We start from the raw sequence: 15837 nt of genomic DNA on the forward strand, positions 1-15837 counted from the left end.
GGAAATTGATTAACCACCTCTTGAACATGCTTTCATAGGGTATGAAATTATGTGTGCAGGAAATGAAATGTTTTTGAGACTGAAGACGACATTATTTACCATGGTTTGTTCAGTATAGTCGCGGTTATCAGCATCTCCATTGCGTATCAAAGGTGGTGTAAATTTACTGCGGATATTTATTGATACCAGAAGTGGGAAAGATTGTTTTATGAAGCAGCCGTGTACCCGCGAAGCACGGAGAGTCTCTCTCCGAATGAGATATCAGCCTGTGGCTCTAATTTTAGTGACACATTCTTTTCTACAACTGACGTTTGATAGTCAGATGAAAACTACTGATCGGTCGAAATGTGTTTCAGCTGTACTACGACTGCGCAGCTCTCTCGCCAGAAATCGACCAACTACACCTACTGGCTTACGACTACCACAGCCCAACGCGTACCCCAAAGAAGGCCGACTACCCTGCGCCGCTTTATCGAGCTGGGGAACGTAGCGCAGACCTCACAGTCGACGGTAATGTGAGGTGGTTCCTGGAGAAAGGGTTCCCCTGTAAGTACATTCATTACCAACTGCCAAATAACAAACAGAAGTTCTCGTACGTTCATCAAAGCGTGTGTGTGTGTGTGTGTGTGTGTGTGTGTGTGTGTGTGTGTGTGTGTGCGTGTGTGTGTGTGTGTGTGTGTGGACATGACATGGTAAATAATGCATTTTGCAGATCAAGCTGTGCATCGTACTGTTCACTGAACTGTAGAGTGCAGACCTCAAAGGAAGACTTTTGTGCTTCAACTTTTCCTGAAGGGCTCGCTAGGTAAACGTGCACTTAGACTTACACTGATGAGCTAACGACAGGTGCGGCAGTAAAACGAGCGATTTGACAGCCCTGGGAACAGAACGTTATGTTATGAATCAGAAAAGGAGAGTAAGCCATGTGGACAACAACCTCTTTCAGTTGACCCCGATATCGATGTTCAGTCGAGATGGCGTCGAGGACCAGTGAACGCGGTGTTGCCATGAATAACGACGACAGCCACGTGGCCGCGCAGCGTGTTCTTCGTGCTTATCACAATCTTGCACGTCATGCTCCAGTCCCGTCGGCACCTGCTATCGAAGTATGAATACAGAGCTTGGAGGAAACGGGTGATACGGCTCGAAAGACGGTGGAAGTGCAAAACGCATGTGCACATCAGAGAATGTCGCAAGAGTGGAAGAAGCCTTCATCTGAAGTCCCAGGCGCTGTGCAAGTAAGCATGAGCTGGCACTTAAAATATTGGATCGTAGTATACGGAGCAAGGAGCGTCAATATCATCCATATGATAGTGCAAAACCTTAATGCAGATGATCTCCTAAAGAAACTATCCTTTTTCAGGGAACTGCTGGAACTTATGAACGACAATCCAGGACTGTGCGCAATCCGATCATGAGCTATGACGCCAATTTTTATGCGTCAGTCTGTGTTAAGAAGCAGGAGTTCAGATGCTGGTCACGTGAAAATCCTGAAATGCTTCACGAAACGCTTCATCACATACAGGAAGTGGTACGGTTTATGATTGTTTGGAATTATAGGTCCTTATTTTCTTGAAGGCGATTGTGGCAATGCCGTTACGCGAACATAGAACACTATGCTCACATGTTGAAACATGTTGCCGATCTTCCTGTGTATGCAAACACATTCTTCCAAGAAGACTTGACCACATACCATACATACTTCGCGGCATTCCATTGACGTGCTATAATACACCTCCAAGAACGGGGACGTATCCTGGCCGCCAACATCCACCGATCTTTCAACGTATGATTTCTTGCTTTGGGGTCATTGGAAACCTCATGTCTTCCGGTGTGACCCACGACACACCATCTAGGAAATGAAGGATCAAATTAGGAAGGAAGTTAATCTAATTCCAGAGTCAGTCGTACAAGACGTGACGTAAATGTCTTGAAATTTGTGTGAAGGAAACTGGCGGCCACCTTCGTGATGGGAAATACAAATTGCAAGCATTGTACATTCATGTTTCATGTGTTTTATGTCGCTGTGAATAAATTTGTATCGCTGGTGGAGGTTTCAAAATTGCCCGTTTCACTGCCGCACCTGTTATATAACCACTCTCCAACTGCGGGACTTAAGCCGCCCGATGGCGTTGTGTAAATATAACGCGTTAAGAACAGCAGAGCAGAGACCAATAGGTAATCATACCAGTGATGATACGGGCCAAAAATGCGCAAATCCATTCACATAAGTGACTAGTACAAACAGCAGATTGTTGTCACCCGGCGCCCGGGATCTAGCACCCCGGAAACGGCGGAGCTGGTCGGCTTTTGTAAGCATCTACGGCAAGTAGTTGAAGGGTGCCGGAAGCACTAGTAACGACAAGAATTTAGACGTTATCACAAAACGTGGAAAACGAATCCTTGCCCGTTCTTTTAAGCAAGATACACTATGTGATCAAAAGTGTCCCGACACCCCCAGAAACATACGTTTTTCATATTAGGTGCATTGTGCTGCCACCTACTGCCAGGTACTCCATATCAGCGATCTCACTAGTCATTAGACATCGTGAGAGAGCAGAATGGGGCTCTCCGCGGACCTCACTAACTTCGAACGTGGTCAGGTGATTGGGTGTCACTAGTGTCATACGTCTATACGCGAGATTTCATCACTCCTAGACATCCATAGATCCATTGTCTCCGATGTGATAGTGAAGTGGAAACGTGAAGGGACACGTGCAACGCAAAAGCGTACAAGCCGACCACGTCTGTTGACTGATAGATACCGCCGACAGTTGAAGAGGGTCGTAATGTGTAATACGCAGACATCTATCCAGAACATCATACGGGAATTCCAAACTGCATCGGGATCCACTGCAAATAGTACGACAGTTAGGCGGGAAGTGAGAAAACTTGGATTTCATGGTCGAGCGGCTGCTCATAAGCCACACATCACGCCGCTAAATGACAAACGACGCCTCGCTTGGTGTGAGGAGGATTGAATAGTGCAAAAAAGTGGAGTGGCGAATCACGGTACACAATGTGCCGATGGCAGGGTGGGGGTATGGCAAATGCCCGGCGAACGTCATCTGCCAGCGTATGTAGTGCCAACAGTAAAAGGGTGGTATGATGTGGGCGTGTTTTTCATGGAGGGGGTTTTGCGTGGCTCTACCGCTGCACAGGCCTACATTGATGTTTTAAGCACCTTCTTGCTTCCCACTGTTGAAAAGCAATTCGGGGATGGTGATTGTATCTTTCTACACGATCGAGCACCTGGTCATAATGCAGGGCCTGTGGCGGAGTGGTTACACGACAATAACGTTCCTGTAATGGACTGGCCTGCACAGAGTCCTGACCTGAATCCTGTAGAAGACCTTTGGGATGTTTTGGAACACCGACTTCGTGCCAGGCCTCACCGACCGACATCCGATACCTCTCCGCAGTGCAACACTCCGTGAAGAATGGGCTGCCATTCCCCAGCACCTGACTGAACGTATGCCTGCGAGAGTGGAAGCTGTCATCGAGGCTAAGGGTGGGCCAACACCATATCGAATTCCAGCACTACCGATGGAACTTGTAAGTCATTTTCAGCCAGGGGACCGGATACTTTTGATCACATTGTGTAGGTGGCGATCTGCAGCAGATCTGACGACGTAGTACAACGCTGGTGCAAGCACAAGTGTTTTGGAGCACATTGTTCAGTGCATATTTCGATCGCGGGGCATCGCAGCAGGCGATGCGTAAGTGTTCCCACGTTGAACCACCGATATCGTCAGTTACTACTGCAGTGGGCACAGGATCAAGGAGGATGGACCGTGGATCAATGGAATCGTGTCTACTTGTCGGATGACTACGTTTCCTTTTACATCAGCTCGATGATCATTTCTGGATGGGCCCTCGCCCAAAGGAACCGCTACTCGAAACACTCAAAGTGTGACGTTGCAATTTTATGCAATGGGGGACTTTCACCTGAGCTTCCAAGTGACTTGTGGTAGTAATCGAAGGCACCGCGACAGCTGAGAATTACGTGAACATGAACATTATTGCGAACCGCTTGCTCCATTTCATTTTTGATGTCTTCCCCGATGACAATGGCATGTTGCAGGTCGATAACTGTACCCGTCACTAGGTCCGAATTGTGTTAACTTATTTGAAGAGTACGTTAACGAGCTAACGTTCATCGTTTCCCCACCAAATTCGTCTGATTTGAACTCGATGGAGAACATCTGGGACGCTACTGAGCACCAGCTTTGCATCCGCAAACAATCGGCTTGTAATTTTCGGGAACTGCGTGGTATGCGTGTAGTGCCACTGACCTCAGGAAACATACCAAGGACTTGTCGAATCGATACTACGCAGAAACACTGCTGCATTGCGTTTCAAATGTTGATCGGCACATTATTGAGCAGTTGGTAACAATGTTTACATTCGACGAAACAGTTCATGCATGGATCAACGGCCGGATGTCAGTGTCCAACGCGCACAATATTTCGGCAAGGACCAAATTGCCATTGTCAGGTGAACTCATTAACTGACCTTAGAGGTCAGCACGGTGCTTCTATTTCCTCCCTTCCCTACGAACTGCCATTTTATACGCCATCTGTGCCCAGATTACTTCCTTCTCTCCTCCCGCCGACACGTTGCTGAGTCTCTGGTTCGCAACCAGGGAAGCATGCTGGTGACACCTCTGCTATTATTGGCCTACCCCGAAGTCAGTTTGATGTGGGATATTTCCTTCAGTAACTATGGGCTCCAAGGCGTTGCTAAGGATGTACTCACTATCACGACTGACGAGCGGGTCCCTCACTCGAAACACGATACAGTGGTTAATGACATAGTGCCAGTTGTTAGACCCCTGTGTCAGATCCATAGTATGATCGCAAATATGCAGAATAGATTACAACCATACTATGGTCCTAAGACTGACGTCTAACTTCTGGTACTGTGCCATTAAATAGACCACCAACATTCGAGTAAGGGAATCGCTGATCAGTCGTGACAGTGATTACATCCTTAGTAGAGCACGGGAACACGCATTTAATCTGATTAGTAACAGAAAGACGGTATCCCACAATTAACTGACTTCAAGTGAAAGCAGGGAAACACCTGAGGTGTCACCAGCATGCGTCCCTGGGCTCGAACCGAAGATGAATCAACTTCTCAATAGCGGGATGGTGGGAGTAAATACTGAACGCAGACTGCGTACAGACAGGTCAGAGGGAGGGGGAGGCAAGAGGGGAAAGAGATTAAAGCACCCCACCGGCTCTTAAACAATCAGTTTATCAGTTCACCTGATAATGATAAACTGGTTATTTGTCAAAATTTTGTGTCCGTTGGAAAATTACATCGGACGTACAACCATGAACTACTTCGTCGTTATTTATGCCAGGATAAGCGGAAGAATCACATCTCGTATCACTATGGGAAGGAGTTGTGCCACAGCATGAAAAGACTTGATGATTTGTGCCGCCGGAGAAACCGTTTGCTAAGTGGCTTTGCATTCCTTTTGAGATACCGTTAAGAATGTGCGTTTGCCGAACTTCGTCAAAGTAAGGCATCACATCCACTCCGGGGCACGCAGAAAAATTAGTAAACTTCCCAGCCTAGCCATGGTACGGGAAGGAGTATGCGTTACCCGCTGGTGCCTTGTCTAACAAAGAATTTTTCAAATTACATCTACAGCTGTCCAACAAGTTCAATTTGTGGAGTGAGAACGGATTTATGGTGTGTCATGGGCACAACTGTCCCCTCGTAAAGGAAATTTGATCGTGCATCTGAAGGAAATCCTTCTGATGCTCTCTGCAAAATTATCATCAATCTCACGGCCATGCAACTGGATAAGGAAGCGGTTTCAGTTCTCATGAAATGACGCAGTTTTGCACTCGTTCCTAAAATTGCACCTACCACGGACACCATCAGCGCAGCGGAACAGCCGCCTACACGACTTCCATGCGGCTTTTCGCGGATGATGCTGTAGTATACAGAGAAGTTGCAGCATTAGAAAATTGTAGCGAAATGCAGGAAGATCTGCAGCGGATAGGCACTTGGTGCAGGGAGTGGCAACTGACCCTCAACATAGACAAATGTAATGTATTGCGAATACATAGAAAGAAGGATCCTTTATTGTATGATTATATGATAGCGGAACAAACACTGGTAGCAGTTACTTCTGTAAAATATCTGGGAGTATGCGTGCGGAACGATTTGAAGTGGAATGATCACATAAAATTAATTGTTGGTAAGGCGCGTACCAGGTTGAGATTCATTGGGAGAGTCCTTAGAAAATGTAGTCCATCAACGAAGGAGGCGGCTTACAAAACACTAGTTCGACCTATACTTGAGTATTGCTCATCAGTGTGGGATCCGTACCAGATCGGGTTGACGGAGGAGATAGAGAAGATCCAAAGAAGAGCGGCGCGTTTCGTCACAGGGTTATTTGGTAACCGTGATAGCGTTACGGAGATGTTTAACAAACTCAAGTGGCAGACTCTGCAAGAGAGGCGCTCTGTATCGCGGTGTAGCTTGCTCGCCAGGTTTCGAGAGGGTGCGTTTCTGGATGAGGTATCGAATATATTGCTTCCCCCTACTTATACCTCCCGAGGAGATCACGAATGGAAAATTAGAGAGATTAGAGCGCGCACGGAGGCTTTCAGACAGTCGTCCTTCCCGCGAACCATACGCGACTGGAACAGGAAAGGGAGGTAATGACAGTGGCACGTAAAGTGCCCTCCGCCACACACCGTTGGGTGGCTTGCGGAGTATAAATGTAGATGTAGATGTAGATCAGCTGAAGAAATACGTCGCGAAAATGGTCGTGCTCTTACGCAAACAAAACCTACTAAAGTGGACGTCCCTAGCAGGGAAAGGGCAGCCACACGTGAACTAACAGAAGATCCACATATTGTGGTCTTACCAGTCGACAAGGGCAATGCAACTCATCAGAATTACACTGAAAAGATCGAGGATCTGCCAGAAGAAAAAGTACACACCGGGAGATTGACCTGATCATACCAAGAGCAAGTAAAGAAAAGTTATACCGCTTATTAAAGAAACCGGCTACTCAGACGAAGCTGTTAAGAAGTTCACCAGTTTCGCCGAGACTTTATGAACTTCCGATGTTCACAAGATAAGGTGTCCTTATGTACCATTTTAGCAACATTGGTGCCCCAGCGTTCTCACTCGTGAAATACCTGAATTATTTGACTAGCCCTTTCGTAGGGAATTATTCACATCACCATGGATTTTGTTGGAAGCCTTAACAACTTTAACCTTAATGATGGGGACATGCTCGTGATCTTTTACGTTGTCTCTCTTTTCACCAGAGTGCTTTTATAAGAATCCTGGGGACTTACTGGCCAGTGATTTGACATAGAGACGACCAACCTTTTTAGGCCTATCTGTCGTCGACATAATTTCTTTCCGACAATGGCTAGTACGAACAGCCGGAAGGAGTAGTCACGGGAGATCATTATCATCAGCTGGAGTAGTCACAGGGAGTCTGTCATCACCAGCTGAAGTAGTCATGGGGAGTCCATTTTCACCAACTGACGCCAAAATACATACCGAACATTTCGAGGAGGAAGCCTTGGAATCAGGTCAACGGAAACCTAACCGCTTTTTCCGGTATGTAGTCAACAAATAACGCGTTGGGCACTTATTATGAATTACGATCACACAGTGGTGTACAAATAATGACCGTGTGGGCTATTATTAACATAGGTACTTTATCCTCGAAGTCCGACCAGGCAATTAGTAGGCGGCTGATGTATATTCCTCGATACTGTCATAAATACCAGGTTTGTAATATTCTAGAAAGCTTTTCGCGAAGTATTGCAGGTTTCTTCATTCACGTTTGGCGCTTGTTGACCCGAAAGTTCCCAAATTTCCTTCGAAAAATTATATTTTCTCAACACTTACGAGTAATATATTTGGGCAACAGAAGAGACGCAATGCAAAATTGCTATTGCCATTTGTAGTAGGCCTTAGGATTGGAGACCAGGTTGTTCGTCTATTTGTTCCTCCATTCAGAAATTATGTCACATCCTAAATTCGAGAAAAAGTCGTTTGCAGGTATTTTTAAAACGGTGCAATGAATTACAAACACAAACGCATGAGATGACGAAATATGTACTGACTACAATGTGAAACACTTGCTAAAAACAAAATAATGATTCTCCTAGTCAAAACACAATCCAAATTGAAAATGTTATTGATATACTAGCAGAATATGTAAATCATTTTAAAAATTTCATTCCGTTTCATTTCACCACTGTGGAAGCGATATGAAAAGCAATGTTAAAGAGTTTAGTCTGTGGATCAGGTAACAATCACTGAAATATAAAATACTTGCCTGAAAATAAACCACAATTCTGTTTGGAAAAGTAATGTAGTAGTCAGATGAAACTCTGAATGGTGCCATGAGTCGCTATCGGAAGGGTCAGCTATTACAGCACTGTCAGCTAAAAGCGAACCACATTTTTAGCCCGCCTGATAACTGCAAAAGTACAATTAAAATTTTATACGTAGGTAGTTATCCGCACATTGTTATACGAAAATGAATTCAAATAAATTTACAGTATGCAGAGCTAGATCTCTGCTCAGCGTGTGTCTTATAACATTTGGTATCCCCTCGAAGCCCACGACGTCGCTGTTCAAACATTGGCCTTGGTAGAGTTAGTGACTGAAACTTTTTAAAAAAAGTCGTTCAAATGGCTCTAAGCACTGTGTGACTTAACATCTGAGGTCATCAGTCCCATAGACTTAAAACTACGTAAGCCTAACTAACCAAAGGACATCACACACATCCATGTCCGAGGCAGGATTCGAACCTGCGACCGTAGTAGTCTCGTGGTTCCGGACTGAAGCGCCTAGAACCGCTCGATCACAGCGGCTGGCACTGAAAATGTTAACAGCAATAACATTATACTGAGGTGATAATCATGTATGTAAACAGATAGTAGTAGTATCGTGTATGCAAGGTATAAAATGGCAGTGCATTGGAGAGCTGTCATTTGTAGAAAGTGATTCACGTAAAAAGGTTTCCGACGTGATTATGCCCTCACGACGGGAATTAAAAGCCTTTGAATGCGGACTGGTAGCTAAAGCTAGATCATGGGACATCAATTTCGCAAATCGTTAAGGCTTTCAATATTCCGAGATCCACAATGTCAAAATTGTGCTGAGAATAGCAAATTGCAGGCATTGCCTCTCACCATGGACAACGCACTGGTCGACGGCCATCACTTAACGACCGAGAGACCGAGAAATGTCAGTGCTAATAGACAAGCAACACTGCGTGAGATAACCTCAGAAATCAATGTGGGGCGTACGGCAAACGTATCTGTCAGGGCAGTCGGAATTTGGTGTTAATGGGATATGGCAGCAGACGACCGAAGCGAGTGTATTTGCTAATAGCACGACATCGCTTGCAGCGCCTCTCCTTTGCTAGTGACCACACTGATTGGACTCTTGACGACTGGAAAACCGTGGCCTGGTCAGATGAGTCTCGAGTTTAGCTGGTATGAGCTGATGGTAGGGTTCGAGTGAGGCGCAGACCCCACGAAGCCAACGACCCAACTTGTCAACAAGTCACTGTGCAAGTAGTTGATGGCTCCATAATGGTGTGGGCTGTGTTTATATGGAATGGACTGCGTCCTCTGGTCCAGCTGAACCAATAGTTGACTGTAAATGGTTATGTTCAGCTACGTGGAAACCATTTGCAGCCATTCATGGACTTCATGTTTCCAAACAATGATCTCATGTCCCCAGGCCACAAATGTTTGCGGTTGGTTTGAAGAACATTCCGGACAATCTGAGTGAATGATCTGGTCATCCTCATCTCCTGACATGAATCACATCGAAATTTATGGCACATAATCGAGATGTCAGTTCGTGCACACATTTATGGATAGCTACAGGGGCATCATACTCAGATTGTCTGCAGGGAATTTCAACGACTTGTCGAGTCCATGCCACGCCGAACTGCTGCACTGCGCCGGGAAAAAGTAGGTCCGACACGGTATTAGGAATTATCCTCTCTCTTTTATCACCTCAGTGTAAATGAATGCGAAGTAGACAGTGTTTACAATCAAGGCACAGGAAACATTATAATTCCATATAAACTGTATCTAAAATTATGTACTGTGTCCGTTCAGTGCAAGTGACTGTAATGGGTACATGCATGATGTACGCGGTGTGCAGCCCGGTGTACCAGCATATATAGCCTCTGCCTCTGTGCCTCTGCTTCTGTGCCTCTGTGCCTCTGTGCCTCTGTGCCTCTCTGCCTCTGCGCCCCTCCGCCTCTGCGCCCCTCCGCCTCTGCGCCCCTGCGCCTCTGTGCCCCTCCGCCTCTGTGACCCTCCGCCTCTGCGCCCCTCCGCCTCTGCGCCCCTCCGCCTCTGCGCCCCTCCGCCTCCGCGCCCCTCCGCGCCCCTCCGCCTCCGCGCCCCTCCGCCTCCGCGCCCCTCCGCCTCCGCGCCCCTCCGCCTCCGCGCCCCTCCGCCTCCGCGCCCCTCCGCCTCCGTGACCCTCCGCCTCCGTGCCCCTCCGCCTCCGTGCCCCTCTGCCTCCGTGACCCTCCGCCTCCGTGACCCTCCGCCTCTGCGCCCCTCCGCCTCTGTGCCCCTGCGCCTCTGTGCCCCTCCGCCTCTGTGCCCCTCCGCCTCTGTGACCCTCTGCCTCTGTGCCCCTCCGCCTCTGCGCCCCTCCGCCTCTGTGCGTCTCCGCCTCTGTGCACCTCTGCCTCCGCGCACCTCTGCCTCTGCGCCTGCGCCTCTGCCTCTGCCTCTGCCTCTGCCCCTCTCTCTCTCTCTCTCTCTCTCTCTCTCTCTCTTTCAAATTATTTAGTCAATTCCAATTCTCCATGACACCTTGACCTAAAGTATCCCAATTTCTTCTACCCTCCAATTTCTCATGCGGACTTTACAGGTTGTAATCAGTTACTTTTCTTTTTTCCTTTTAATACTGACCTACTTGTTTGCTTTTCGTTCCAGGCATCTATTCTATGTCGTTCAACCATTCTAATAATCGTCTCTTGATATTGTGGCTGCAGTCAGTATCAGCGAAATCTGAGCGCCAAGAAAATAGAATATAGAAGCTACCTGCATTGGTTCTAATCCTATATGCCATGAAGTGATAGGTGTAGTTGCCATAATTTTCATTTTCTTGATATTCAACGTTAGACCAGCTTTTGCACTTTCTTCTTTCACGTTTAGTAAGAGGATCTGTTGCTCTTCTTCGCTTTATACCATCAGGACGATATCATCTGCACGTCGAAGGTTATTTATAATAGTTCCGACTATTTTACGAACATTGATCAAAAAATACGACCAATTATTATTTTAGCAGCAACTGCTGACGCTACCACTATTCGATATAATTTATCTAATAATCTGGTCAGTTGAGAGAGGCAGCGTCAAGCTGGAACACGTCCTTATTTTGTCAGTCAGCGTCCAGAGACGCTACAGTGAGGCTTTGTTTACCGTATCTGGCGTGCATCATGGCTTTCAAACAACGAGTGAACATGAAGTTCTGGCGCAAGTTGCAATAATGTGACAAAGGAATTCAAGAAATGTTGAAATTGGTGTATAGCTATAACGCTCTGAAGACTGCTTATAAGTGGTATGAGCGTTTTAAAAGCGAAAATGAGTCGGTAGAAGACCATCAATATTCGCGACTTTCCTTAAACGCGCCGTGCCATACCTCGCTTTTGATTCGTGAGTTTTTGGCCGACGAAAGGTTCCTATCTGTCCACACCCGCCTTACGCATCATATTTAGCACCATGCGACAACAGTGTCACACGCCCTCATTACATGAGACACTGAGAAGAGGCGTAGAATTTCATCCAGGACATTGGCGCAACGTCTGGTAATGAGAAAATTCCCTTACCGGCCACGTGCTCGTCGTGAAAATTTCTCCCACTACCATGATTCGTATCAGCCACCTTAGGATCGATGGAATCTACACAGGCGTGCTTCATTGACCTCGGATAGGAAGGTGGGTACTTGTGTCTTCATATCACCTGTGATGAGGTTCAGACGCCCGTTTCAAGTATCGTCATGCATGTTTGTTCGTTCATTATTCGGTGTTTCAGAGCACAATTCCAGAATTCATTCTGTCATTACAGTACCACCATATTAATTGTTTACTCTAAGAAGAGTTTAGCGCAGTGGCGCACAGGAGTGGTTGTTTCGATAGAAGTTGGAAGACGGGGTATGGCTCCGGGCCGATATTCACTTATTTCTGGTCGTTTCCAATATTTCTCACTTAGAAGTACGGTAGACGCTCTGAACACACTAGCTAAATAGAATATTATAATATTATAATAACCGATCGAGACCATTGGGCATGTATCGAAACAGCTACTCTGCTCCCGCTTCGAAAGTCTTCCTAGACTGAATATTTCTTACAATTCTTTAATTGGCAGTAAATTTCTGCAGAGGTCAACTTCGAAGAATTCAAAAATCCAATAACATCTCTGACCTCAGAAGCAGCGCAACTTTGTATCACATAGTTCAGTGTAAACAGTCACAGAGAACAATAACAACTTGTTTGGATTGGGACTGACACAACACAGATATGAGATTTCGAGGGAACCAGTCAACCTCAGATAGAAACCTCACATAGGATCAGTACGGAGGGAATGAGCAATAGGTCACAACTTATCGGGCTACCCTCTTATAAGTTACTGTAAGCGAGAACAGAATGTTTTGCCAGTCTTAGTAAGTGTCGCAATTTGTCACTGCATGTTCCTCGTCTGCACGATTCGCGTGTGAGCTACTTCACGAGAGGCGGGGCATATTGGGACTTTGCCAGCTGCTTGCTGCGAGCTGATGCACGTCACCGCCCATTGACAAGGATTTACGTGACGCTCATACGACATGAAAGACCCTCTCAAAGCAAGCGGGTTCTTCTTTTTCAGTGTTCTCAGTATTCGTTGCAGCCCCATCAACGGACTTCCAAGATCTCGCCAGTTATGAAGCTAGCAACAGAGAGGCACTGTTCCTATCCTCTACACAGATGACGATCACTTTCATCTGAGGAAAATTGTTGTCAGTTTTGATGAACGCGTGTGTATTGATGAAAGTGAGTAAATGAAACTGAGAGATTCGTTGGGACGGAGATATAAAATTTTTAATTAATTCTGTCAGATATTGTTCGACCGAAATTGTAGTTCCGAACATTGTTGTTTTTTATTTATTTTTATGTCCAGTTGCCGTTTATAAATTTTATATCCTTCCAATCCCATTGCCTTTACTTCTGAATGTCAAATTTCTGCAATGCCAACAATAACATGTGCCATCTTTTCCGCACATATTTTTATTTGTTTCAGTTTGACAATTTTCTGGAGTGTGTTGATATTCAGTGTTCCTGGGAGACTGTTAGATGAAGCCTCATGCAAGGACTTCTGTGAAGTTTGCTTACTTGATGTTCTAAGCTCTCGATTCTCTGGTGGTCCAGCGCAACTACCATGAACTGTCCTGGCAGACAATCTACCGCCTGGAATACTGTAGGGGTCACCCGCAGCCGGGCTGGAAACCTCTGCTGTTTTGTCAGGATGCAGACCGAGGACATGGGTGTCATCGTTAGGAGCAATAAAACAGTACGGAAGACTACTCCACTTATTACTCATGATACAGGTCGTTGCCGTGTTCTTTTACGACGTTTGAGGTCTACGTAATCCATAAAGGAATCCGCTGAAACCAACCGAGGACGCTGGATCAGCTCTGAGCGGAAGTCGCCGCCCGAAGTGGCCGTGCGGTTAAAGGTGCTGCAGTCTGGAACCGCAAGACCGCTACGGTCGCAGGTTCGAATCCTGCCTCGGGCATGGATGTTTGTGATGTCCTTAGGTTAGTTAGGTTTAACTAGTTCTAAGTTCTAGGGGACTAATGATCTCAGCAGTTGAGTCCCATAGTGCTCAGAACCATTTGAACCTTTTTTTTTGAGCGGAAGTCGATCACACCCTGGCGCGGCAGTCATCCGCCCGCTGGCGAGGTAGGCACGCCCTGTAGGTAGTTCAGCTTAGAGATGGCGGTGACCGCGACGTGTGTGTTGATTCACAAGCCGTTTCGGGGAGTACTCAATCCCTCCCAGATCACTGCCCGTGTTATCCAGCCGTGATGGAGTGCTGAATGCTGATCCTGGCCCACCGGCACGGTAGGCCGCCAGACTCGCATGACACTCGAATTTAAATCCCCTTTTACACGACCGCTTTTCTTGTCTCAGTTGACTACTCGAGACAAGGGGAGTCTGCTGCAGCGCCCTTAGCGTTTTTTTCCTGTACTGACAAGGAGACGTTCCCAGCCGAGGGACTGACTTTTTGAAACCATCTATACGCTGATATAGGTTAGGATCCCCAATTATCTCACCTTGCAGCCGTTCATCCCGGTGGGCTCTCGCTTGCGAGTAAATGAAGAAAAAAAAAAAAAAAGAAATTCTATGTGACTCTAACTACCATTAAAAAAGAAAGTACTATTGTTTTGATTGGTTACGTGGGACAGAGGTTGCAAAGTAAACAAATAAATAACCAACGGTCGATCTCGCTTTTAAATTCTTATTATAAAATTGTAACTCGAGTAATAAGCGCCTTATACCAAGCACCACTGACATCATAGGCCAACAGCAGACCTGCGCTTTTAGAAGAACGACTTTACCAACTGCGGCTTTGTACCGAGATGTCATTGAGCTAACACATACGAGTAAGATAAAATGTACGCTGCTTTTCATAGACTTCCATAAATCGTTTGATCAAATTAATCACGCATACCTGATAGAGACTATGTGACGAATGGACTTACCGCCAGAAACCATGGCGAAGGGTGTTACTGCTCAAATTTCCGGTAATTGATAACTGACAAAACAAACTGAAATAAAAAGAAGCGTTATCCAAGGATGCCCCTTACCAATGCTGCTCTTCGTTATATCGCTGGAACCTTTCCTGAGATAGCAACATCATAGACTGACAGGCATTACCGTTCAAGGAACAAAGACTGTGCTAGGTGCCTAAGAGGACTCATCAGAGACGACGTAGATGTGCTACAACTAGAGATGACACTTGCAAAATATTGTTACGCATCATATGCCAGGGTAAATGAAAATAAAATTCAGTTTCTGAATATGTTTCTAACTTGCGCGTTGAGTGGGCGAACCGTGTTAGTGAAGACAAGGCTTTTAGAATAACATTGATAACTTCCCTTTTAAAAATGACAACAATAAATTGGCGGGACGTAGTAAGGAAAATCAAGGGAGCATTGACCGAAGATTGTCAACGTAGCACAGACCAGTTCCACAGAATACAGTTTGCCAACACGTATATCTTGTCCAAGGCCTACTACATAGTATGATTACTCCCCGTCCCGTCATTGATGGCGAAACGATCACGTCCACCCTAGCAAATTTCTTACGGGTAGGGGAACTGTTTCGGACCCAAGTTGTGGAGAAATGGGATTAACCGATATCAGATATGTCAAACGAACATCGAGCATAATGTGCAACAACCCAGAATCCATCACAGCAAAACTATACGGTCTTGGCAGACCGGAAAGTGTAGAACCGCCGATCAATATACAAAAAAATAGGCTTTAAACTGAAATATATTATTGAATTTTATCTTGAACGAATCTAGTTGAGCAAAAAGATTTTCAAATCCAAAAACATTACAGCAAAGGCGATTTTAGAAGAAAGAAGGAAACACGAAAGGAAAAATAACATGGAAACTAAATACGCCGGAACAGCAGGGAATGCGGTCTGGAAAAACATCAGTAGTAACATTCTTCCGTCTGACGTGAGAACAGCGTGGTTCAAGGTAGTCAGTAACATCATCAGCACTAATGAGTGTCTCTTTGTCATCGATTTAAGTG

General features: G+C 45.9%; 1 protein-coding gene across 2 annotated transcripts in view; it reads left to right on the forward strand.

The window, feature by feature from the left end:
* The window catches only part of LOC124794031 (chitinase-like protein Idgf4), a 90067-nt gene that overhangs the window by 59304 nt on the left and 14926 nt on the right, over positions 1-15837 (forward strand). For both annotated transcript variants that reach the window (XM_047258066.1, XM_047258067.1), the window contains exon 5: positions 357-546. In XM_047258066.1, the coding sequence (XP_047114022.1) occupies positions 357-546 (190 nt within the window). The remainder of the gene's footprint in view (positions 1-356; positions 547-15837) is intronic.

This window comes from Schistocerca piceifrons, chromosome 1, assembly GCF_021461385.2.
Source record: "Schistocerca piceifrons isolate TAMUIC-IGC-003096 chromosome 1, iqSchPice1.1, whole genome shotgun sequence".
Classification (NCBI taxonomy): Eukaryota; Metazoa; Arthropoda; class Insecta; order Orthoptera; family Acrididae; genus Schistocerca; species Schistocerca piceifrons.